A 24,579-nucleotide genomic window follows, 5' to 3' on the forward strand; every position below is an offset into this window, starting at 1 on the left:
TCTGTGTCCTGTCTGTAGATGAGCAGGCTAGGCTAGGATGCCCCTGTGTCCCTGGCCCTTCAAAATGCAATAATTCCGATTCCTGGGTCTGCCGCTCAGTAGCTGACTCTCATCTCTGACTCTGTTTCCCCATCTGTAAAATGGGGATAATTAGCCCTCCTCCCTTGACCAGCGGAACTTCAGGGACATCGTAGAGTGCTGTAGCCTGTAACGGGATAGCAAGGGGAAGGTGTGTAAAGTCACGGAGGGCTATTAAAATAAAAACTATGGTACTGGAGCTGTGTTCTAGGTTCTTACTGCTTCGGAAGGCTGCCAGGCTGCTGGGTGTGGTAGAAACACAGCAGGAGCCTGGCCGACTGAGTTTGAATTCCAGCTCTGCCACCTTTCAGCCTTGTGGGCTTGGGATAGCTCTCACCCCCTGCGAGGTCTCAGTTTCCTCACAAGTTAAATGGGTCTAAGAGCAGTAGGTACTGAGTGCATACTTGACCCCCAGAAGTACTTAAACAATGCTGGGGTGGCATGAGGCCAAGAGATGCTGTCACCTACCCAGAGTCACAGAGCCAGTTTCTGGGTTCACGTGTCTTCTGCAGAGAAACCCCTAAGGACCAAAAGGAAGAAGCCGGCACCCCGGGACAGAGGGGACTTTGGGGGGCCCAAGGACGACGACCCTGCCTCAGGGCCCCCCACCTCAGGATCGCTCAGGTACACCGGGGCCCTTGTTGATCACCTACATCTGGGCAGGAAATCCAGCGCCTCTCAGAGGTGTTGACTCGGGTCCGAGAAATGATGGGTGATAACGGGAAGTGTTGGTGTTACTGTTGCTGCTATTGTTAGTGTCCAGTTGGGCCCGGTCAGCCACGACCCACCTCCCCAGCCCGTCAGCATCCAGCCTGAATAGCTGGCAATCCCAGGCCTCACCAGGGCGCTGCCAGCTACAGATGCTTCCGGATTTGTGGTAGCGTGGATCCATCCTGGGGTGCGTCCGTCGTCTGAGCATGGGTTGGACCTCCCACCAAAGAGAGGGAAACTGGGAGTTTCTTTTGTTTCTTAACAGCCCATGTCAAAATGCAGATTGTTTTGATGGCCTGTCACCGCCTTTTCATGTGATCAGATTGGATGCATTGTTATTGCATCTAGACAGACCTGGAATCAAAGTTCTGACCAACTGCATTTCTTCCATATTTTAAGCAGCAAAAGGCTGAGCCAGCAAGAAAGTGAGGTTGGTGACGGTGAGAATTCCAAGAAGATGCTTAAGAGAAGAAGCAATCTGTAGCTTAAGGCTGGTCGGGGAGACGGAACCTGAAGACCCCCTCTGAATGCCACCTGCCCCTCCCCCAGGCAGTGAGGAGGGACTGGCCACCCCGGGGTGGGGGACAGTGGGGTCTCCCCTCTGCCCACAGGCTTGCTGTGCAGGGATGGAGAATGGGTATCAAAGTCCCAGAAAAAGGCCAAAAAGAGCAGGGCGGACCCTCCCGCCTGTGAAGATGATACCCACCCCCACCCCTGTGTTGGAAACATGTCTGCTCCAGTTTTTCAGTGTCTCCTTGGCTTCGAGATGCAGCTCCGTTCCTTGGGAAGCCCCTCCTTCCTGGCTGCCTGTGCTTCCCACCCCCCGTGTCCCGACGTCACCCCGAACCTGCGTTCCGCGAGCGCTAAGTGGTCTCATTCCCACCCTGGGGGCCCTCTGCTCGCCAGCCTCCCCGCCCGGTGGAGTTCCGCCTATAATAAAGGGATCACCAGGTGTTGCTGGTGTTTTCTGGGTCCGAGGCCTTTTCTCCTCCATTCCCATCGCCCCCGCTCTCTCTGTCCCCTGCACCGTGGGCACTGGCCAACATGGAATCTCATCAGGACCCATTCCCTTCTTTGGCTCATCCAGCAGCGAAGGCCTGGTCTCAGTGAGGGGGTCTGAGGAGTCTCAGGGCCCCATGACATAGTCCATGGAATCCCTGGCCGGGAGGCCTATCCTCACCCACCCTGGGGACCTAAGGACCCACAGATACATGACACCTGCATTAGGGTCTTCTGTTGGAGACACTTAAAGCGCTAGGAAGGAGGCCCTGCCCAGGAGGACTTCCCCTGGGAGGGGTGAGTTCTTCTGCCAGACAGCAGTCCTCCCCTAAGGAGAAATTCTTCTCCCAGGGGTTGCTGGGAATATCCAGAAGCTTTCAGACCAGCCAGTGCCTTTCCCACCTGGAAAGAAAATTGTCTTTTTCATCGAAATCCGGGATTCTCAGTCTTGGCACTATGGATATGTGGAGTGAGAACATTTCTTTGTTTGGGGGTGGGGCTGACCTGTGCATGACGGGATGTTTAGCAGCTTCCCTGGCCTCTTCCCACCAGATGCTGGAAGCACTCCCCAGTTGTGTCAACCAAAAATGTCTCCAAACATTGCCAGATGTTCCCTCGGGGGCATCACCCACTGATGTAAGTCAGAGCGTGCTGACCCCGGGCAAGTCTGGGATGGAGAGTACAGGGTTTCCACAAATTCCCAGTACACAGTGGGTTCCAGGTTATAGAAGCTCCTGTCTCAGGGATTTTCTGGACCATTTGTGGTCTGGATTTTTATTTCTTACAACCTAGATTAGTCTCTCTTCGTCAGGAAAGCGAGGTTCCTTAACAAAAGAAGTCATCCATACTAGTTACATCGTTTGTTAAGGATACTAGCCATCGATCGGAGCATCCTCAAATCCTGACTGGTCACCAGGCGCATTTCCAAAGTTAGCCAACAGCCCCCTCTAGGGGCTAAATAAAATATTTCCTTATCCTGCAGAGTCTTGTAACAAGTTTGACTTCCTTCCTGCAATATTTTGCGAACCTGTTTTACATAGCAATTGCTTTTGGCACATGGGTCCTGTGCACAGAGGCATTCTGAAGGCAGATGCCTCCTATGCTGGGAACGTCTGATTTGGTGACGTGAGTTTGGTAAATGCAGATGCCCTGGCAGCACCAGGATCTCTGGAAGATCCCGAGCAGTGTGGGTTCAGCCTCCACGGATCTTGCATGGACGATGCTTTTGCTTAAGCGTAGCTTCCTCAGCCCAGGGGACGTGTCACCTGTCACATGCTGCTGGACTGCTTGGCACAGTGTGGGGCGCATAACTCTCCATGAAGGCTTGTGGACTGCGTCTGTTTTCATCACATCAACAATCGACTCTAGAGGTGCCTTTCATAACGGAATTGCCTCCTTGTTCAAAACAAAACACGACTCTCACGTCTGGAAGGACCCTTGGCTGTGTTGGGCGCAGGCTCTGGGACACCGGGATGTGGAGGAGGACTTTCAGGCCCGATACTGAGCTGCGTGAACACAGCACACCCAGGGCCGGGGAGAGGGGAGGAACAGCAAGAAGACCCTGAGGACACATCTCAGCCGCCCTCCCTCCATCTGGGTTGTGTCCCCAGTTCTTACTATGGGCTGTGATGGAAGGAGGTGAAAGTGGAAGGGGTTCATGAATGATGATATATTGAAGAGTTTAGTGGATTAATTTTTACGCACATTTAGCCTCTCCGATCTGGTCTGAGCTGCTAGGATGAAGCCGATGTGGTATATGAGGTCAACAGAGTCTCCAGCCAACCTGGGGTTTGTCTTGCCTTCATCACCCCGGGGCTGGTATTGCTGCTGCTGCAGAAGCCTCCTAACTGCTCCTGATCTTCCCTCCTGCCCTGCCCCACCCTCCTCTCATCTGTCCACACTTCCTAAAACACAGATCTGACTGCAGCTCTTTAGTGGCGTTCCCTTGCTCTTAGGAGAAAAAGCAAACTCTAACATGGACCACAGGGCCTTGCGAGGTCTGGTATCCGCCACTCCTCCAGCCCAGTTGATGCCGTTGCCCCCATCCAGCCTCTGTCTCCTCTCACGGCCTCATAGGTGCCACACCCCCTGCCTACCACAGGGCCTTGGCACATGACAGTCTTCTCTCTGGAACCCTGCTGCCCCCTCCCATCCCCTTTGCCTCATTAGCTCCTAGCCATTGTTCACATCTCAACAGGGCTCACTCACGACTTCAAGAGCCACCCCTGCCCACCTTGATAAGATCAGACCCCCCTCTTTCGCTCTTAAGAACTGTCTGTATATTTTGTTGCTGGGATGGGGGAGGGGACGGTAGATACATTCCTTTATTTCTCATCCAAGTTTGGAGATAGAGGCAAAGCAGCCGCAGAGATCTGCATATCAGCTGTATAACTGATGAGGCCAGATTGGGGGACCCTGTGTCCACAAAGAGCCTGTTCATGCTTACCCCTGAACTAAACTGCCCACCCCCAACACAGACAGAGACGTGGCCCCGGTCACAGGCTTCTACCATGGGGACACCCCCAAAACACATTGAGAGGAGTGGCGAGGGGGCCCAGGTTTGGTGGGGGGGTTAAGGTGGGGTGGGAGGATGGGAGGGTGTCTGGAACTTGTACATTTGGGCAAGGAGAGTTTCATAAAAAGCTAATACAATTACAAAAGGTATAAAAGAGAATACTGTGTATGTTTAGAATGAGAGACGAGAGCAGAACAAATATTTTTAGAACCTGATGAACTCCACAAAATCACAAATACAAAAATATAATTTTTTAAGTCAATGAATTGCCTAACCCACTTCTGTAATACTTTGTTCTAACATTTCTCCACTCACTGTTGTGTGCATCGGATGCCTAGATTTCCATGGACCAGTTTCGAGCTCTGCACACTTGCCTCAGTGCTCCCTCTCCTCGTTGCTGGGCACACTTCCGGTCTGGGCGCACTTCCGGTCTGGGCGCACTTCCGGTGCCAGGTGCCACGGGACGCATTTGCGTCGTGTCCCCTGGCCTGCGCTCCGTGTCACGATGCAGGGGAGTTGGCACAGGGGGTGGCCATTTGTGCCTGGGCTGGCTGGAATTACGTCCACTGGACACATGCCCATCCCCACTGAACCCAACTCAATCTGCCCTAACCCAGATCCCAGATACGCCCGTGGCCTCCCAGTGTCACCTGATGAGCGTCACTAACTTCGTGGTAAATTTGCATCCAAGGAAGTGTGTCCTGAGGCCCGTCATCTCCGTGGAGGGAGGAAGGGAGCCACTTAGCACTCTCAGTTCTGAAAAATCAGGTGCTTTCCCTCTGCTGGGGAAGAATGAGTGAGACAGAGGCCAGGAGAACCTGCACATTTCTCCCCCAGAGAGCGGACGCCCCTCTCTGGGGGACATGAGGAGTGGGAGATGAGCATTCTCTACTCCCTGCAAAATGCTTCCTTTATAGCACTTAGCATGGTGTGTAATTAGATGCTTTGGGTAATAATTTGGTTAATATCTGACCTTCCCCCTGGAATATACACCCATTGCTTTCCCCTACTAGCACGATGCCTAGTACTAAATAGGCACTCCTCGTACACTGGTGGAAGGAAAAATGTAGGGAAGGAGGGAGGAGGGAAATTTCATTTTGGTAGAAGCCCTTTTTGTTCAGGAATCTTCTTCTTGCTCTCTTGCTCCATGAATTGATGTCACTGAAGGAAAACTTGAAGCCAATGACACCAAATATACTGGCATTTACTGGGACACCAGACCCGACTTACATTGCATGGATTGAAAGCTCACTGGCTTCATGTTGGTAGCTTGAAATTGGCTACAGTGAGAGTACTGGCACCATAGAAGTTAGCAGACACTACAGACTGGGGCTCCCACCCCAGCCCAGCCAAGCTCAGTGTCCAATGTTTATTTAGCAGTGTACCTCAGGACCACTGGGTTAGAAGACCATGCACTGTGGTCACCCTGGTCTACAACCAAGGCTCTGCTGCAGCTTAATGAGGGAAAGGATGGTCTTTTCAATAAATGGCACTGGGTCGATTGGATTCTATATGGAAAAAAAGCAAGCCTTGAGCCCTATTTTACACTGTGTACAAAGATTAATGAGAGATGGGTCATAGACCTAAATGTGAAAGATAAAACTTCTAGAAGGAAACTCAGAAGACTATTGTGGTAGCAGAATAGTGCCCCCTCCCCAAGACTTCCACATCCTAATTCCTGGAACCTGTGACCGTGCTATGCTCTCTGCAAAGTGGAAGTAAGGGTGCAGATGAATGAATAGGAGAATAGATAGCCTTCCCCTAAAGCTCCCCACCTCCTCCTACCATTTCAAGAGATGAATGAAAAGAACATTACTTACAAGGAATGCTGCAGCTCAGCCTCCTAGAATTAAGGCTTGTCTGTCTTGCAGCTGCCAGGACCCCTGTGCCTGTGCCTCTTGGGAACCTGATGTAGGACAGGGGTGCTGGCAACCTCAGCAGGTGATGCCAACTGGGCGGTGGTCCGGTGGCTTGGCAGCCGGGCAAAGGCCCCATCAGAGTCAGTCCTACAGGGAGGATGTTAGGGCTGCTTCCGCTTCAGCATCTGCTCCCTGATGGGCTGGGGGGTGATGTGGGAGAGAGGAAGTGCTTTCCAGACAGCAGGGTGGGTAACTGATTGTTGCCGACTTTACTCTTCTGGAACTTTCTGCGTTGTCCTCTAGTAGTCACTATGGGCCAAGGCCAAATATCAAGTCATTACCCTCCATTCTTGATCTTTCTTAATATTTAGCTTTGTTTCAAGAAAATCCATAACTGACCCTAAGCCACCACCTCTCTGGACCTTAAAGTATCCTAACCCAGTGAGGGTGGGGGGAGAAGACACTAAAAGCATAAAGTAGACGTACGCCCATCCAAAGCCATCCTGCCTCAAATGACAAAGCTTGGCAGTTAGAAGCAAGGAGTTTGGGACATGTGGGTCCTGGATTTAAATATTGGCTGTGCCACTTCTTGTGTGATCTTAGATGAATTATTGACCTCTCTAGGACTCATCTGTAAAAGATGTTAATAATAGTGCCTACCTTACAGAGCACCTGACATGTAGCATGTGCTGTACAGATAATGCTGCCATCATTATCACCACGACCACCACCACCATCACCATCATCACCATCACCACCAGCAGCATCACGACATCACCATCACCATCATCATGTGACATCACCATCACCACCATCATCATCACCATCATCATCATCATCACCATCACCATCAGCAGCAGCAGCATCATCACCACCACCATCATTATCACCATCATCATCAGCATCATCATCACTATCATCGGCAGCATCATCACCATCAGCAGCAGCATCATCACCATCACCACCATCATCATCACCATCAGCATCAGCAGCATCATCACCATCACCACCATCATCACCGTCACCATCAACAGCATCATCACCATCATCATCATCATCACCATCATCATCACCATCAGCAGCAGCAGCACCATCATCACTACTAACTGGTAATCAAGACAAACAACTTTGAGGTTTTACTCCTCCTTAGAATGTATACCTCCCATGGGACTGGAGGTCAGAAATGTGAAGTTTAAGAGCTGGGCACTTCCAATCTGAGGCAGTCTGACCCACATAACACACAGGAAGAGACAGCACACCAAGGAAAGGCTGGGCAGGAGGGAAGGGACATGATGTGATTTCAACCTATTTCACAGAAGCCCTTGGCCGGCCATCGTCCTCCTATTCTCATCCTTGTTCTCATGACCTAACACTCCCCAAATCATGACTGGCTCCCTCTCCTCCCTCCTCTGCTGCCCCGACTACCTAACAAGAGCGAGTCCTGGGGAAGCAAGCACCACTGTCCGGTTACTACAAAGGGGAGCACAAAGCATGAGCACCTGAGCAGCCATCACTTAAATGCAAACACCCCAGTCAGGGAGTGGGCCATTTATTTTCTTTATTTTTTCACAAGCGTTGAATTCAGAAATAAGAGTCACAATAAGTCAGCTGTTAAGTAAAAATGAGGGTGATTACAAAGGAAAACTATGTACAAAACTTTAAAAATCTGACGGCCTCGTCATCCGCCTGGGAGGGACCAGGACACGGGCACCGGGAGCAGCTGTGGCCACACCGTGGTCAGCCCTGAATGAGGGTGGGAGACCCCTTTCTGAGTGTGAACCTGGCTAGGCCTGCAGCCTGGAGCGGGCTGGAAGGACACACACAGACCGGAAAGACGTCATGGCGAGTTACAGGTGCCACGGAGACCAGGGTTCCTGACACAGGACGAGAGTGATGCTTCTCTGGCGGTGGGGTGGGCTTCCTTCTCGTGTAGACCTGGGGGAGGGGATGATGAGGACACATCTTCCTGCTATGAGTTTTGGAGCTGCCCCCGAGGGCTTGAGGTCTGGGCTTCGTGTCTATGTAGGGCCGCGGCTGTCTTCTGTCGGACGCACTCACAGACTCGCAGACGTAACTTAGTAACATGCATCAACTATCCTAGAACAGCTACAGGGGTGCAAGGGAACCACTCAGAGAACCGTGGAGCCCGTGGCATCAGAAGTGGGAGGGACAGTACAAGACGAGGCTGGAACCTGTGTTCACTAAGGAGGGGCCTGGAGACGCCATGCTCTGAGGTGGACTCAGATGAACACACGACTGTGGGCAAGGGATTTCCAAGCAAACACACCACACTAGTACCACTTCTTCCTAAACCAAAAAGGAAAGAACATCATTCCATTTTCCCCCCATCAGTACCAAACGATACTGTGGGTTTCCAAACACTGACAGGGCAAGGGATGGACATCCTTCCCAGAATCCTTCGCGCTCGCTCATCCATGAGTTGCCTTCACCCGAGGCTGGTGATGTTGGAGCGGCCACCAGGGGGCGCCACGATGCGGTGGCCGGTGCGCCGGGGGTTGTTGTCATCTATCTGGGCACCTGGAAGAGACAGAGCCAGTCACTCCAGCGAGATCTGCTGACACCAGCTCCATGTGCTGCTCCCGCGGGCTGGGTGCCCTCTCATGTCATGTCCCCCAGCCTCTGGGATGCCGAGCCCTCATCTCAACACACCTTCCATCCTCACCATCCTTCAGCCCAGGCTGACCTCTGGGAAGGCTCTCTGACCTCCACGGGGTCCGTTGCTCCCTCTTCTACGCCCCCCAGGCCCCAGGGCCACCCTCCTGCAGCCCTGACCACCCTGCGCTCTTTCTTGTCTGGCTTCATGTTCTTGAGACAAGTGGGCAAACACTTATTGAGTGCCTACTGTATGCAGGCACAGACTTGGTGCTTTAACATGTGCTGCTGAATTCAGGGCTCACAGCAATCCTATGAAGGGAGTGTTGTTTTATCCCCAGTTTACAGATGAGGAATTTGAGGCTCAGGTCACGCATTGTAGGGGGCACCACTAGAGGGCAGGGAAGCCAGGATCGTAGCCCCACTGGTTTGTCCCCAAAACCCCAGCTCCTACTGCACACTCAGAACGACACTTGGCAGTGTCCATTTTTCCCAGGGTGTTTCATGTGCTATGCGTGGGAGCACACGTATGTGCATTTGTATATTGTGTGCATGCGTGTGTGTACCCATGCACGTGTGTGCCTGCGTGTGTGCTTGTGTGTGAACACTTGGAGCTGGATTTACCCACCCTGTTTGCAATGGGCAGGTCTGCGTGGGGATGGGGGGCGGCCTTGTTTGTTTTAAATCTGCAAAGCCAACCATCTACTCCAATCTCACGCATTCTCTTGCCGTTAAAGAAAGACTTAAAATTGGAGCACTAAGCTCAGTGCCTGGCGCTCAGTGAATATGTATTAAATGAAGACTGAATGACGGATAATGCTGGGAAGGAGGGATGTTGTGGAGAGGGGTCCAGTCAGGAGACTTCACTTCCAGCGCAAAAGGTGCCTGGAATTTGGGTAATTTGGAATCAGACAATCCCCCCTCCTGGCCTCATTTCCTTTGCTGTAAAATAAGAGCCGACTCCTATCCACAGTATTGTGTAATCTATTGCCTCAAACCACAGGATCAATTTTATGGCAAAGCAGGTGTAACAATGAGCACATGACAACAGGATTCACTGGATTCACCGTGAACATCATTGATCGGAAGAAGCTGGCCTGACACGAAGTTGGGATGGTCTACATTGAGAGCTCTGCTAGGCTGCCTGCTAGGGTCAGGCGCTGCCTCCCAGGGTACAATATGTGTACTGAACCAATGCCCGATATTCGACGTCATGTTCCCAGGAACCAGGAGGTGGAAACTGGATTACCCCTCTCACCATCACTCCCAATGACTTCACCAAAGAGGAAATTTAAAATAAACACATGAAAGATGCTGAACCTCATAAGGAATCAAAGATTTACCAATTAAGACTTCAATGAAAACAACAGTGACAAAAATAACTAGATGAGGTCCTTCTACCTCTGACTTTATATGATCTGTGTAAGCCACAACAAATTTGGTTTAGAGTACTGACTTTGATTTTCTCATTGTTTCATCGATAGACAGTGTGTCTTCCTGGACCCCGAAATCAGGCCAAGTGCTTAATATCTTTCTACCTCATAAGCATCTGTACCTTGCTTGGTTACATACCAGGTACTTTGAAAATACCTGTTGTACAAAAGGACAGTACTTCAGTAAACCATGCTATGTCTTTATGATGTAACCTCACTCAGATATTTAAAAGGACATCTGTGAAGTCCATCCTGATGTTGGAAAGTGTCTGTGCAGTTGGTATCCAATGGAGTCACCTGTGAAACTGCTGAGGGGCTGGGCAAAGGCAGTGCTGGGGCTTTAGAGAGAAGTGGGTGCTGAACAGGGAGAAGAAGGATGGTTGGGGGACACTTCCTGCAGACTTTCCATTTCATTGTTTTTTGCTGTTCTAAAAGGGAGGGAATGTCTCTCTGTATTTAATTGCAATCATGAATTGCGTAACATGAGACCAGAGATCCAGTGTGCAAACTCCCTGAGAGGTTGTGTGTTGTCACACACAGTTTTCCAAGCATTGCAACCAATCCCTGTTCTGCTGATTGAGCCTCAGATGAAACACTCCAGTTGTGTTTAGTGTCCATTTGTGCAAAAATATTAGTTTTCTTTAGACACTGGATCACACGGTGTGGGAGAAACTCTTCCATGACAGGCTCAGGGAAAGTGAGACGGACTGGACTGGGGAACCCTGATTCATGCTCCCCACCGCGTAATCCCTGAATGGATGGTGGGTTGTCACCCCCGCAATTTAAACTGGTATTTCATCTTCTCTCTGCCCCTTCCATTCTCTCTTTTGCCAACTACATCGCCTTTTCTGTTTAAATGTCCTTCACTCCTACTGGACCAGAAGTCAGCCCATTGAGGAAACTCAGCCCTGTTTTTACAGCCCATGAGCTAAGAATAGTTTTTTGCATTTTTAAAATGGTTCCATTTCAAATGGTCTTAGATATTGCCTCTTGGCTCACAAAGCTTAAAATATTTACTACCTGGCCTTTTAAGAAAAAGTTTGCTGACCTCTAGAATAGACTGAGCCTGCCCAGCTGTGTCTTATTCATCACCGTATTCCTGGCACCTAGCACAGCATATAACTCATGCTAACACCTCAAATATTCGAAATTCCAAGGCAATGTCCCACCCAGCAGGTGCACACCTGCCCTTGTGTGGCGATCTGATGAAACTGCAGACGTGTACACGTCTCAAGAGCCTTCAGAAAGTCTGAAGGACCACGTGAACTTTTGATTTTGTCTGCACACATTTGTTGAGCACCAAGTCCTGGCATTTTGACACTGAATGTCTTGGAGCCTTAATTTCCTCCTTAAAGAAACAGGAATAACACCACTCTACACACAGGGCTGTTGTGAAGATGAAACAGTCATGAGTTATGAGAGTGTGTGCTGAACTACCATGGATGGCTGAAGACCCGACCCAGAACGTACATCCAGCAAAGGCAGCTACCCTGATTCCCCTCTCAACACATAGCTTCATGGGTAAGAGTGTAAAATGTCCCCAAGAGTGTTAAGGAAGAGCCTAAGGACAATTTTCAGGCAGACTCTTCATAAACCAGGGTCAGGTATCTCTGTGCTGCTCCCACGGACCCTCTCTGCTCTCTGACCTCCCCCAGCCCTCTCTGCCCAACCCCAGGAGGGGAGGGGAGGGGAACCCACACTCCCATCTTTGGCTCCTCATCGAGTGCCTGAGGCCGTGGGTCCATTTCTCAGGAGTTCAGGGCTCTGGGAGCCACTGTGGGGTGGGGAACCTTGGCCGCTGTAGTTTCTTACCTGATAAACTGAAGTTGGACTGGTGGAGGTTTCTGATCGGTGGAGGCTGGTGTTTGGAAGGCGAGGATTTGACAGAAGGAGCCGGAGTTGCATATTTGGGTGTGGCTGGCACCTCATACACAGGACCGTCATACATGCCCCTGGGAACCCCTTGCAACCCAGAAACCTAAACAGAGGACAAGAAGAGCAACTGATTGACAAGATGCATGTATGCATTCCCGTGTGCAGGACAGTGACCATGGTTTCCTCGGGGATACACACACGTACACACAAACATGCACACACATGCTTGTACACACACCACACACAGGCACCCGCTCACACATGCATACACACGTGCACAGGCGTACATATATGCATGCACACAAACATGCGTGCACATATACATATGCATGCACACCCCACACACTCCACATACACATAATTCACACATGTGCATGTACATGCACACACATGCCTGCACACACTAATATGCATAGTACACAACCACATGCATACACACGTGCACAGGCGTACATATATGCATGCACACAAACGTGCACACACATACATATGCATGCACACCCCCCACACTCCACATACACATAATTCACACGTGTGCATGTACATGCACACACATGCCTGCACACACTAATATGCATAGTACACAACCACATGCATACACACGTACACAGGTGTATATATATGCATGCACACAAACATGCACACACATACATATGCATGCACACCCCCACACACTCCACATACACATAATTCACACATGTGCATGTACATGCACACACATGCCTGCACACACTAATATGCGTAGTACACAATCACATGCATACACACGTGCACAGGTGTACGTATATGCATGCACACAAACATGTGCACACACATACATATGCATGCACACCCCACACACTCCACACATAATTCACACATGTGCATGTACATGCACACACATGCCTGCACACACTAATATGCACAGTACACAACCACATGCATACACACAATTCACACATGTGTGTGCACACACATGCCTGCATACACACCATGTTTAATATACACACATATATAACACACACACCACACACACACACATACAATCCAACACACATTCATAAGAAGACAGGCAAGTGCACACTCACATGCATACACACATATATATACACACACAAGCACAGACACATACAGAGCTTTGTGCAGGAGGACTCCAAAGCTATTTTCAAGAGGAAAACACTTCCCTGACACCCTCACAAGGACCCTTGAATCGGGGACTGTTGGCATCACGGGGTCATCTTCAGCGTGGATTTGGGGGCAGGTAGTTTGGGAGGTGATCCCGCAAAGGAGGAGGGAGAGAGGAAGGGAGAACACCCACCACAGGGAGAGAGAACGAGAGGGCGGCCTCTGAGGGCACCTGGCTCAGGGCTACTGCAGGGAGCAAACCTCCTGGACCCCAGGGAGGATGGGACACAGTGCACAGCCTCCATCCCCGTGGGTTGAGGGCTGTACTGGGAGAGAGAGTCATGAGGCAAAGAAGCCAAAAGCTGCGGGGCCTCGGGTGGGAGGCTGGTAACCTGCTGGTGAGCTCAGAGCCAGCCAGGGGAGTGTGGGCGTCCGTCCCAGGCCCTGGGAGACAGAGTGTGGCCAGGAACATGTGCAGGTTCCCACTGTGAGTCAGTGACAGTGCCCCGACCCCAGCTTCACGTCCCTCTTCCCCTGCACAGGTGACAACGCCTGACCCCAGCCCTAGGCTCCCTCCTCTACAACAAAGGGGTCCTTTTTCAGCACCAATATCAAGGGCCCAGAGCTGCTTGGTGATAACCCATCCTCTGCCCCCAGCAGCCCTGCTGTCCTGACGCCCTGGGACCTCATTGACTCTGCCCCATCCCTCTTAATACCTGCTTCCTGCGCCTCTGGGCTTCCCTGGTTCCAGCTGGTTCCAGGCCTGTGTTCCTGCCCCCCCAGTTCCCTTCAGTGACCTCTGAACTCAGCTTGGCCAGACGTAGGTTCTGGTGCAGGGCCTGTCCCCCACCTGGCCTGGCCTCTGTGCTCTGCCCTCAGGTATGCGGGGAGGGTGGCCCTGTGCCAGGGGACCTGTCCACCTGGCCACCGCAGATCACGTCTTGGCATCGAGGTCAGGCATCCACCTCTCACAGATGCCGTTAACCACAGACCTCAGGTTCAAACTGATTTAGAGGGAACGAAGCCAGCCAAGGTGTGTTTCTGCCCCCTTGGTGGGTGTCCCAAACAGGAGTTTACACGAGTCCCTTTGTCTCTCAGCAGCCTGCTGCGGTCACATCGCTATCCCTGGCCATCTTTCGGATCTAACTTGCTAATTCTCCATGTCCATCATTTCCCCATCGGACGCATAACATCTGTGCAATTTGGTGTCCTTGACCTGGGATGCTACACTTTAAGGCGTGGAGAGGGACAGTAAACAGACATAGAGCATTGTGATGGTTGGCCTGGGAGTCTGGGAATGCCAGGAGGTCTCTGGGCTCTTGCATCTAAATTGGTGGCACTGGTGCCACTTATGAAGCACAAGAAGAGTGGGACCATACACAGGTGGGCACACATGCACACACACATATACAAGCACATAAGCGAGCACAGGAGCACATACACACAGGAGCACCACGTGCATATACACATACACCCATGCACATACACAAATAAAGCTGGGCTTTCTGGCAGACATCAGCCGTTTTAGTGCGGGAAGCAGGTTGTCATGGTGATGGGAGGGACTTAATTAGGGAAGATGATTGATCACAGATGGGAGTCTTTCTGAAGCATGAGCCAACTTCCTCCTCTGAACTGGACTGGAGACGGAACAGAGCCTGTGCCTACTCCATGCCCTTTGACCTCCTGAGTCCACGCTAAGACTCCTCAAGAAAAAGAGGGGAAGGAGGATGCAGAATGGAAGGGGAGCAAGAAGGAGAAAAGAGGGCAGATCGAAGGGAGTCTAGATGCAGTTCTGCCACCCCTCGAGTGGGCTAGGGCGGTTTATTTTTACCAAACGGCACTAAGGGCTTCAGAGCTCTCCCAGCCGTGTGATGCTGGACAGTCCTGCACTGCTTTGAGCGCCAGGGTTCTGATCTGCAGAAGGAAGGTCATGACACCTAAAAGAGGGGGTGGTGAAGACCCCCCCCCCCAGGAGGATGCAGGATGTGCGTCCTGGCTAGTGTACTCCCAGGACTCTTCCCATCACCCCACGTGCACAACCCTTTACAGTTGGCAAATCCCTGGCACCTCCTCGGTCTCGTCTGGTCCTCACTCCAGCCTGAGACGCAGGCAGGTCACGTCCCAGCTCATCTGACACGTGAGGAAGGGGAGGCTCGTGCAGCTGTGACGTTTGTTCGCTCTGCACACGGCAGACCCTGCCTCCACATACCTTGTTCCTGATCCTGACGCGCTGGTAGAGGTACTCGGGGAAGGGCTTCCTCGGGATGAAGCGGCCCACGCCCTTGTTGACGTTGACGTTGCCGTCCTCAAAGACGATCTTGCCCTGGCTGATGACCACCAACGGGGAGCCGTGGCACTCCATGCCTTCGAAGATGTTGTACTCCACAGCCTGCACGGCAAGAACCACGGGCGTTTATCCAGCTTCCAAGCCTTTTCTCCGCATTAGCCCTGTTCATCCTAATGGTGATTCTGCTACACATCCTATCACAGGCATTTTCCAATGCTTGTTCTTTCTGGAAAACACCTTTAGGACCGTGTAATATTCCTTTGTACAACTTCATTTGCATAATCAGCCCCTCACGGTTGGGCTTTTACGTTGCTGGTGGTTTTATATAATCTAACTAATATCGTCTGGGGCATGGTGAAAGTGAATGGGGCTCCTGGAGTTAGGCAATGAAGCCACTCTGACTATAACTGCACATTTTGGGGTCTTCTTTTAAAAACATTTTCTTTCATTTTTCCTAAAATTAAATTACTGGGTCAAAGGACATGAGCTTTTGAAAGGCTGCCAAATTATTTTCTGATGGCATCGGACCGATTGACGTGACATCGGCAGCGGGGGAATACTTCATAATTTCATGTCTATGAAATCCCCTCTAGCACTAGGTAAGGTCATTTTTATTTATTTATTTATTTACTAATTTGAAAGACAAAACATTTCCTATAATATATGCATTCCTTTCATTAGTCCTAAAGTGAATACAACTACCACCAGCCAAACTCTTTGATTATTCAAAAAGTAGGTAAAAAATACGGTAAAAAGTCGAACGGCACAAAAGATATATAATTTTAAAAAGCAGGTCTCTCTTTGACCTCAGACTGAGATGCCTGCCTCACACTGACCTTTCTGGAACCCCAGATATTTTCTGTGCGTGAGTAACTTTCTCATGTTCCAAGCGCTCTGGACAGTTTCACCTTAGTTTTTCTCCTTACCTCAGAGAATGCTCCCCATCAGCGAACGTTCCTGTGTCGTGGGTTAAAAATGTTTTGATATTCCTTAAACTGCTGCACTGGATTCCACCCCAGGGACATACTATCATTTACTTATCCAATTCTCAGGGACAAGCACGTGGGTCTTTGCCCTGCTTTTGCTAAAAAAGCACAATAAACACACTTGAGTGTCCACACCGGCACGTGTGAATATCTTCGTAGATGTGGACTTTGGGCCAAAGCGTAAACGGATTTTAACTTTGACAGATTTGCCTTCCAAAAAAGGCAGCGCTGATTTCCATTTCCAACAAAACTCCATGAGTTTGTCGGCATGCTAGTTCCACCTCAGCTCCATCCTATTAAACCCCTGCATCTCAGACACTGGCGCAGGTAAAAACAGCATCTCACTGCAGTGATTTGTATTTGAGATCGGATCTGTTTTTAAATGAATAGAAACCCTTTGTAGATTCCTTCCTCTGTCACTGCATTTTTGCGCCCTGTTCTATTAGGTTCTTGGTATTTCCCTTAATGGTTTCTAAGGACATATTCAATGTTAAAAAATCTCTCCCTTTGTTTGTCCTGTGTATTACCAATACTGTGTATTACCAAACTTCCCTGTCTGTCCTCTGCCTTTTGATCTCATAAAGTAATAAATATTATGATTTGCTGCAATATAGAGGGTTTTTTTTCTTGGTTTAATTTGTATGTAGTCAGTGGTCAAACAGACCAATCTTCTCCTTTTATTTTCTAAGTTTTGTGTCTTGCTCAGAAAGGTCTTCTCCCCTTCAAAATGATCATTTTTAAAAATGTGTTTTATTCTAGTCCTTTTATAACTTTATTTTATTTCAATCTTCCACCCATTTTGAATTAGTTTTGTGGTCAAGAGTACAGCAGCCGCCTAGCCCTATGAGCCGGGTATTCAAACACAATTGGTTGAATAACTGTCTTTGTATAATTTTAACAGTCTCCTTTGTTGAAACCAAACTCTCATATATGCGGTCGTCTATTGCCTGGCTCTCTTTTCTCTTCTGCTAATACCAAACTGCCTCAATCATTGTAGCTTTATAATATGATTTAATAACTGGGATGATCAGCGTTCTCTCTTTAGTTTTCGTTTTCTTAGAAATGTTTTGGCTATTCTCAAATTGTCCATCTAGGAACTCTGTTTTTCTAGTTAAAAAACAATTCCATTCCATTTTCTGATGCGATGACTTCAAGTTTATAGATTAAATTAGAAAGAACTGATGTTTTTACTCTACTGAATGTTTTTAGCATAAAAGGACTTGCGCTTATGGAACTTTTTAGTTTTGATTGTTATTAGAAACAGGATTTTGATTTCCATTCTGTTTTTCAAAGTGCTCTTTAATTATCTCATAGAAAAGGTATCAATTCTTTATATTGATTTGGAATCAGCTGATGGATTCTCTTATTGTTTTTGATGGTTTTTAGGTGCGTACTCAGGGCTTCGGGGAAACAATCATGTTGATTTTTTACAAACAGCTGCTAATACTATGCTTTAGACTCTTTGTGGCCGCTGCCTCCCAGGCCCCAGGCAGAAGATCTGTTTTCAGTTTTAACATGAGCTCATCTAACACTTCCTGAGTCACCCTGAAGTGACCCCGCTAGGCAGTAATTTACAATTTTGCTGAAGCCCAAATGTGGATTGTAAATACTGAAAGGCAGTGCAAGAAGCAAATCACTCACCTCCCAGTCAAAACTAGACAACTGCCCAACTCAGCGCAGCACGGTCTGTTAGTTGTCTTCTTAGTGGAAGGACACATTACACGCCACAGTGGCATTCCTCAATTGGGGAATTCTTATGAGGCTCAGGTTATATTACCCACAGATGTCACGGTCTATATTTCACAACTACATGGAGTTTTTGGCTGTTGTTGTTTGTTTAATTTTTCTATTTCTGGCCACGCCGCATGGCTTGCGGGATCTTAGTTCCCCGACCAGGGATCGAACCCGTGGCCTTGGCAGTGAGAGCACAGAGTCCTAACCACTGGACCGCCAGGCAAGTCCCACAACCACATAGAGTTTTAAAAGCTAATTGTTTCTTGCATCTCCCTCCCACCCTCCCTATCCCACAGGGATATATGTACATGTATAGCTGATTCACTTTGTTATAGAGCAGAAACTAACACACCATTGTAAAGCAATTATACTCCAATAAAGATGTTAAAAAAAATAAATAAAAGCTAATTGTTTCATTTCCTAAAGGTACTTATGAACAATGTAAAAACTCAAATAATGCAAAAGACTATGATTTAAAAAACTGTTGTGTCTCCCATCCTGGAGCCCCAGTTCCCCAGTACCTCTCCCAGGAAGCAACTACTGTTCCTCAGTCTTTTATGTCCTATAAAAGATAGCCTGACGCTGACGAGTGGATAAGCATGGTATATGTTTATATCCATCAGTGGATGAATGTGGTTTATCCAAGCAGTGGAAGATTATTCAACCATAAAAAGGAATGGACTGATACCTACTACAGTGTGCATGGGCCTCCAAAACATGATACCAGGTAAAAAGAAACCAGAAACAAAAGGCCTCATACTGTGTGATGCCATTTATAGGAAATGTCCCGAATAAACAAATCCAGAAAGAAAGCAGATTTATGGTTGACAGGGGCCTGGGGAGGAGGAATGGGGAGTAATTGCTGACGGGTATTGGGTTTCTTTCTGAGGGGATGAAAACGTTCTGGAATTAGTAGTGGTGATTGTACAACTTTCTCAAATACTAAACACACTACTGCATTGTACATTTTAAAATGGTGAAATTTATGTCACGTGAATTATATCTAAACATAAAGAGTGTAAAAAACCTAGGTAGTCTATGGATATACAAGCATGTATGTGACCTATGGTGTGATACTTCGAAGCAAATACTTTTCCCACGAAGATATGAAAGAATAAAAGTTGTGTTCTTTTTACAGAAAAGTAGATTTAAATTTTTAATCACCGATCAAGATATAAGAAATGATTTTCATCGTCAAAAGGAAAGTAATGTTTTTAAAACTGAAAAAATAAAACCAACCTCTAAGAGCATTTTTCAATCCATGTTCTGAAAAACATTCATTTCCTGCACTATGTGAATTGCATTGCTTTAAACAGAGAAAATGGAACAGACAAAAACACCGTGGCCAGTTGGTCTCACGGCATCCTGAATTGTCCTCTCCTTATTATGAAAATAATTCAAATCTGGCTTGGGACAGAGAGGGCACGCTTTTCAAGTTTAACGAATCTGAAACATTCCTTCTCACATGGGTAATCTCAGGTATGTGACTTATTATTATGGGTTCAGTTGTCCCCAAAAAGGTATGTTGAAGTCTTCACCCCCAGTACTTCAGAATGTGACTGTACTTGGAAATAGGGTCATTGCAGATGTAATTAGTTAAGATGAGGTCACACTGGGGTAGAGTGGGCCCTAAAGCCAATGACTGGTGTCCTTATAAGAAGATGATAAGACATAGGGAGACGGCCAGAGATTGGAGTGACGCATCTACAGACCAAGGACGGCCAGCGACACCAAAAGCCAGGAGAAAGGCATGGAACAGATTCTCTCCAAGAGCCTTCAGGGGATCCCGGCCCTGCTGACACCTTGATTTCAGACTTCAGGCCTCCGGAACTGTGAGAAAATCAATTTCCGTTGTTTCAAGCCACCAGTTTGTGGTACTTTGTGACAGCAGCCCCCGGAAGCTAATATACGTATCTTCTCTCTGTCCATTTTCTCACTTATTAATAAATAATAACATACCTAACTTAGAAGGTTATTGTATTAAGTGAGATGATGCATGGAAAATGTAAGCACAGAGTAACTACAAGATAATATTTGATAATATTTGGAGTTTGGTAACAATTGGAACCCCTGCTCCTTGACCCAGGTGTCCTCTTCTTCCCTGGACCACAGCGGCCTTGTGAGCTGACACCACTGGGGAGCAGCGTGCCTCTCCTGCCTTCCCAGACCCCACCTGGTCTGTGCACATCACCGCATCCATAGTAATTAAAATGGAGTCGTGTGTCGGCTGGGCGGTGAGTGTGGAGAACAGCATACACCTTTCCCCAGGGGAGGCTACCTCAGGCTCATTTCCTCCTGACCTGTCCCCAGGGAGGGGGGTGAGGGAAGCCAGCCTGTCATCAGGGAGCTCTGGTTATTTTAAGAATGACCACTGGTTGATAAGCTGGACAGACCTCTCTGTCCCCAGGCCATGGGTCTTGCGGCCGAGGGGGACCTGGGGGCCACGCTCATGAGCTGCTACAAGTGGTCCTTGTCACTTTCTCTTGAGGCTTCCTCGTGCCTGGTGTTCTGTCCCCATGCATGCGGTCTCGCCCCTCACGAGCAAGTGACCACGGGGCTGGGGAATGGCAGCCGAGGGGAGTGAGGTCTCCCATCGCAGTGGTGCTGTGTGCACATGCTCTGCCTCCCAGCCCACGCCCTGTAACAGACTTTGGTGAACCAGGGACCAGGCTGAGGACTCTGTGTCTTGTGAGTGTGAACAATTAACCTGTACCCAAGACCGCTGCTGACCATGCAGAGTGGGTCTGAAGCAAGCACTTAGGGAGGGAAAGATGCCTTACGTCTCTCTGCATCCTTAGAGGTTTGCTGGATGAGTGAAGAAATCAAGGGCGTGTAAGATACAAAGGGCAGAGAAAACCCACACCCATAGGCTTGGGGCTTGGAGCCCGGGAGAGTGTGCACGAGTCAGTCCAATCCTTTCCTTTGATGACTGCGAGCCCAGCCCCAAACTGAAGTAGGTTTCTGATATAGCAGATCAAACCCTCTTCAGCTTGATAACTAAATTGGAGAAAGAATCTTGGACCTTATACTTCCCCTGTCTGAGCCTGATGGCTTACTCCATGGAATTAGGAGCAGAGTCAGCTGTTTAAGAATGCATGCATCTGTAGACAGGAGCCCCAGAGAGAGAGAGAGAGAGAGAGAGAGAGAGAGAGAGACGTGGGAGAGACACATGCAAGAACAGCTTAGCTGAGCCTGCTCCAAACCCTCCTCCCAATCTCTCCAACTGGAGGAGAAATCTGAAAGACGGAGTCATGCCAGATATCAGATCACATTCTAGTTGGAAAATTCATAAGTCATTTTTAACCAGAGGCTTCTAAAATGATTGCAGAGCGAGAATTGCTCACCCAAGCCAGGAGTGTCACTAATAAACCGGGACTTACCGACTTGTGACTCTTGGCTGTTATGGTCTTCACCTTGTCAGGGTCCCAGATGACCACGTCGGCGTCCGAGCCCACGGCAATCCGCCCTTTTCTGGGGTACAGGTTAAAGATCTTGGCTGCATTCGTGCTGGTAACAGCAACAAACTGGTTCTCATCCATTTTGCCAGTAGCCTGAAGGCAAGATCCATTGGTGAAAAGAGCATCTCATAACAGGACCAGAAGGGGCAGACAGGCACAGATCTAAATCAGCTAACAGGAGTCCTTACAAGGACTCTGGCATTTTCTCCTCTCCCTGCAGAAACCAGGCCGCCCTGAAAGAGTGCCAGAGGCCTGGCTTCATCAGAGCGGAAACGTAATTAACCGTTCAGAGGTGTGATGACATTTCCACAACGGCCACCCTGACACATCTGGTCAGTTTCATTGGGCCCAAGTTTAACAGAAAATAAAGATCTACCGTTTCAAGTGAGTGATCAAGGTGTGACCTGGGGCTTCCTTACGCCAACAGGAAGCCTCCATACCTACTCTCAACCCCAAACCCGAACACACACACAGTTTACAAAGTCATCTTTACGTGGACTAAGATGTGGTTCAAAACAAAACAAAACATTTTCATCCTTAAAGACTAAAGGACAGCTGCTGTCACATCTGCAAATGCCAAGGACACCACAGGACTCGCGCTGCTTTCTTAAGGGTCACGTGTTTTCCGTGGGCCCTCCTAGTGCGTTCTGCTTCTGCCTCAAAGCGAGAAGGGAATTTTAAGAACCAGAAGTGCATAATGCATGGCTTTGATGGGCAGGAGGGCCAGGAGGGGTGTTTCTAGAATATTCCAGGAGGGAGACGGCGCCGCCTTACCACTGCCTTGTCCCAGACCACGGTCATCCGCTCCTCTATCCCGTTGACGCCCTCAGGGATCAGAGTGAAGTTGTCTTTGCCCACCGCCTTCTGGGCAGTGCTGTAGGGACAGTGGCCGCTGCCTGTGACCTGCAGGTCTCCACTGGCAAAGACAGGACAGGGTGGGGTTCAGACCTGAGCTCGTGTTGAGGAGTGGACCCTGACTTCAGACACCCAAGGAGGCTGTGAAACTCAAAACCCACAGAGATCTGGGGCACATCAGAGACCTTACTGAGCGACACCGGAAGGCCCTGTGGCCTTGGGTGTCTTGCTGAAGACTGGAAAGAGGCCTGTGCATCGGGAGAGGGTTCTCTTTGAGTGTGGGCTCCAGCTGGTCCAGGTAAGGCTCTCCGGGTCAGCCTCCTCCTCCTCCTGCCCTACAACGCTCTGATCCTGGGGCAGTGGGTCTGTTCTTCCACCCCCCAGAGAGAGCCCACGGGGCCTCACGATGCTGCAGGCATCTGTGAGGGCAGACTTGCTGAGAACAGAAGATGCTAGAGGCCAACAGAGTGACTCTGCTTCCATGCATCTCCCTAGACCCCTGAACAGCCCCTGATGCAATCTGACTTTGCAAATCCAGCGGGTCTGCTTTTGAATCCCAGAACTGCCACCTCCTGGCCAGGCAAGTCACTCCTCTTTTCTTCATGCGTAAAATGGAAAAGAGAATGGAACCTTCCATCCCGGATCACCCTGAGGAGACAATGAGCTACTTGCCTGGCACACGGCAGATGCCAAAGATGCTAACTCCCTTGCTTCCCTCTCCATCCTCCACCTCTTCTCTTTAAAATCGAGTGCCCGGTGAATTTTATGTTATGCGAATTTTATCTCAAGGTTTAAAACTGAAGAAAAAATACTGAGTGGAGCCAATGAATGAATGGATGAGTGACTGAATGAATATATAAATAAGTGAGTGAATAAAACCCAGCCTCCAGCACGTGCCTGTGTGTCTCACAGAGTCACGGATGTTCGTGCTGGAAGGATGGTCATGTCCCTGGCCTCGTGTCTCCGCCAGGTCACATGGGAAACCATAATGTGCTGACCTTGGTCTCCCTCTGTAAGGCTGTTGATGTAAGGCCTGGCTAATGTTTCTGTGCTGTGCCCGAAGGACAAAATGCTATTCATTGGTTGTAGCAAAGTGACACAAGCTCACTGGCTTTGCTTTTCTGTCACTCAGGCTTTGGAGAGAAAATACTCTGGGGCTGTATGATGAGCCCCTAACTGGCATCTGAGTCAATGGAATAAGTGGAGCTTTATTTTGTGATTTTCAACGAGGGCAGAGGCCAGCCTCCATTTCGGGGCCCCAGGCCATGTTAACAATCATGTAGTCGTACAGAAATATATTTGGATGTGACATTCACTCATTTATTCAACAAAGGTGTGTTGCACACTTCCTGTGTCTGGCATGGTCTTAGGCAAAGGGGATGCATCTATAAGCAGAAAGAGACAAATTCCTGTGTTCATTAGCTGACATTCCAGTGCACGGTGGGCGGGGGGCGGGAGTCAGGAACATACGGTCAGGAGAATGAGAGTTAGGGGGAGGTGGGGGGGGTGATGGGGTAGCGCTGGGACTGCCGTTTTGAAGAAGATGATCAGAACTATCTCACTGAGAAGAAATCTTCCAGCAAAGATCTGAAGTTGGCAGAGAGCAAACCGCAAGATGACGAAGAAAAGAGTGCTAGGCAGGGGTAGGGTGAGTGCCAAGGCCCTGTGGGTCCTGCCTGGGGTCTATAGTTAGCGTGACACCAGCGGGATGGACCGAGGGAGCCACGGGGAGAAGAGGACCAGGCGAGGTTAGTGAGGAGTGCGGGCAAGATCAGGCCCGGCCTTGAGGGACATCGTGGGGACTGGTGTTTCACTTTGAGAGGAAAGGACCCTGGACGTCTCCTGGCAGAAGGCTGGCTTGGTCTGACTTAGGCTTTAAAATATCTGAGCGTCTTTTGAGAACAGATTGTGATGCGATAAGGGTGTGGAAGGGGCAGTACGGAAATAAAGAGGCTTGTCAGGAGGTGAGAAATGATGGCCCTTGAGCCAGGATGGCTGCAGCCAAGGAGGCGAGAAGCGGCCAGATGCCAGGGCCTTTGGTCTGTGTCCTGCCATCTCCTGAGATGGGCAAG

General features: G+C 49.3%; 2 protein-coding genes across 7 annotated transcripts in view; one reads left to right on the forward strand and one right to left on the reverse strand.

Moving 5' to 3' along the window:
* The window catches only part of EVC (EvC ciliary complex subunit 1), an 87,947-nt gene extending 81,081 nt beyond the window's left edge, over window positions 1-6,866 (forward strand). For 3 of the 5 annotated variants that reach the window (XM_057546410.1, XM_057546414.1, XM_057546413.1), the window contains 2 exons: window positions 591-702; window positions 1,189-1,767. In XM_057546410.1, coding sequence (XP_057402393.1) covers window positions 591-702; window positions 1,189-1,273 — 197 coding nt within the window. In that variant the 3' untranslated portion in view covers window positions 1,274-1,767. Of the gene's footprint in view, window positions 1-590; window positions 703-1,188; window positions 1,768-6,829 lie in introns of those variants that run through there. The other 2 variants (XM_057546412.1, XM_057546411.1) reach the window with 2 other exon arrangements.
* An 810-nt stretch (window positions 6,867-7,676) lies between these two features.
* The window catches only part of CRMP1 (collapsin response mediator protein 1), a 66,337-nt gene continuing 49,434 nt past the window's right edge, over window positions 7,677-24,579 (reverse strand). For both annotated transcript variants that reach the window (XM_007190968.2, XM_057546416.1), the window contains exons 10-14: window positions 22,427-22,568; window positions 21,575-21,745; window positions 15,397-15,576; window positions 12,021-12,186; window positions 7,677-8,700 (exon numbers count right to left, since the gene is read on the reverse strand). In XM_007190968.2, the coding sequence (XP_007191030.2) occupies window positions 8,609-8,700; window positions 12,021-12,186; window positions 15,397-15,576; window positions 21,575-21,745; window positions 22,427-22,568 (751 nt within the window). In that variant the 3' untranslated portion in view covers window positions 7,677-8,608. The remainder of the gene's footprint in view (window positions 8,701-12,020; window positions 12,187-15,396; window positions 15,577-21,574; window positions 21,746-22,426; window positions 22,569-24,579) is intronic.

Source organism: Balaenoptera acutorostrata, chromosome 5, assembly GCF_949987535.1.
Source record: "Balaenoptera acutorostrata chromosome 5, mBalAcu1.1, whole genome shotgun sequence".
Classification (NCBI taxonomy): Eukaryota; Metazoa; Chordata; class Mammalia; order Artiodactyla; family Balaenopteridae; genus Balaenoptera; species Balaenoptera acutorostrata.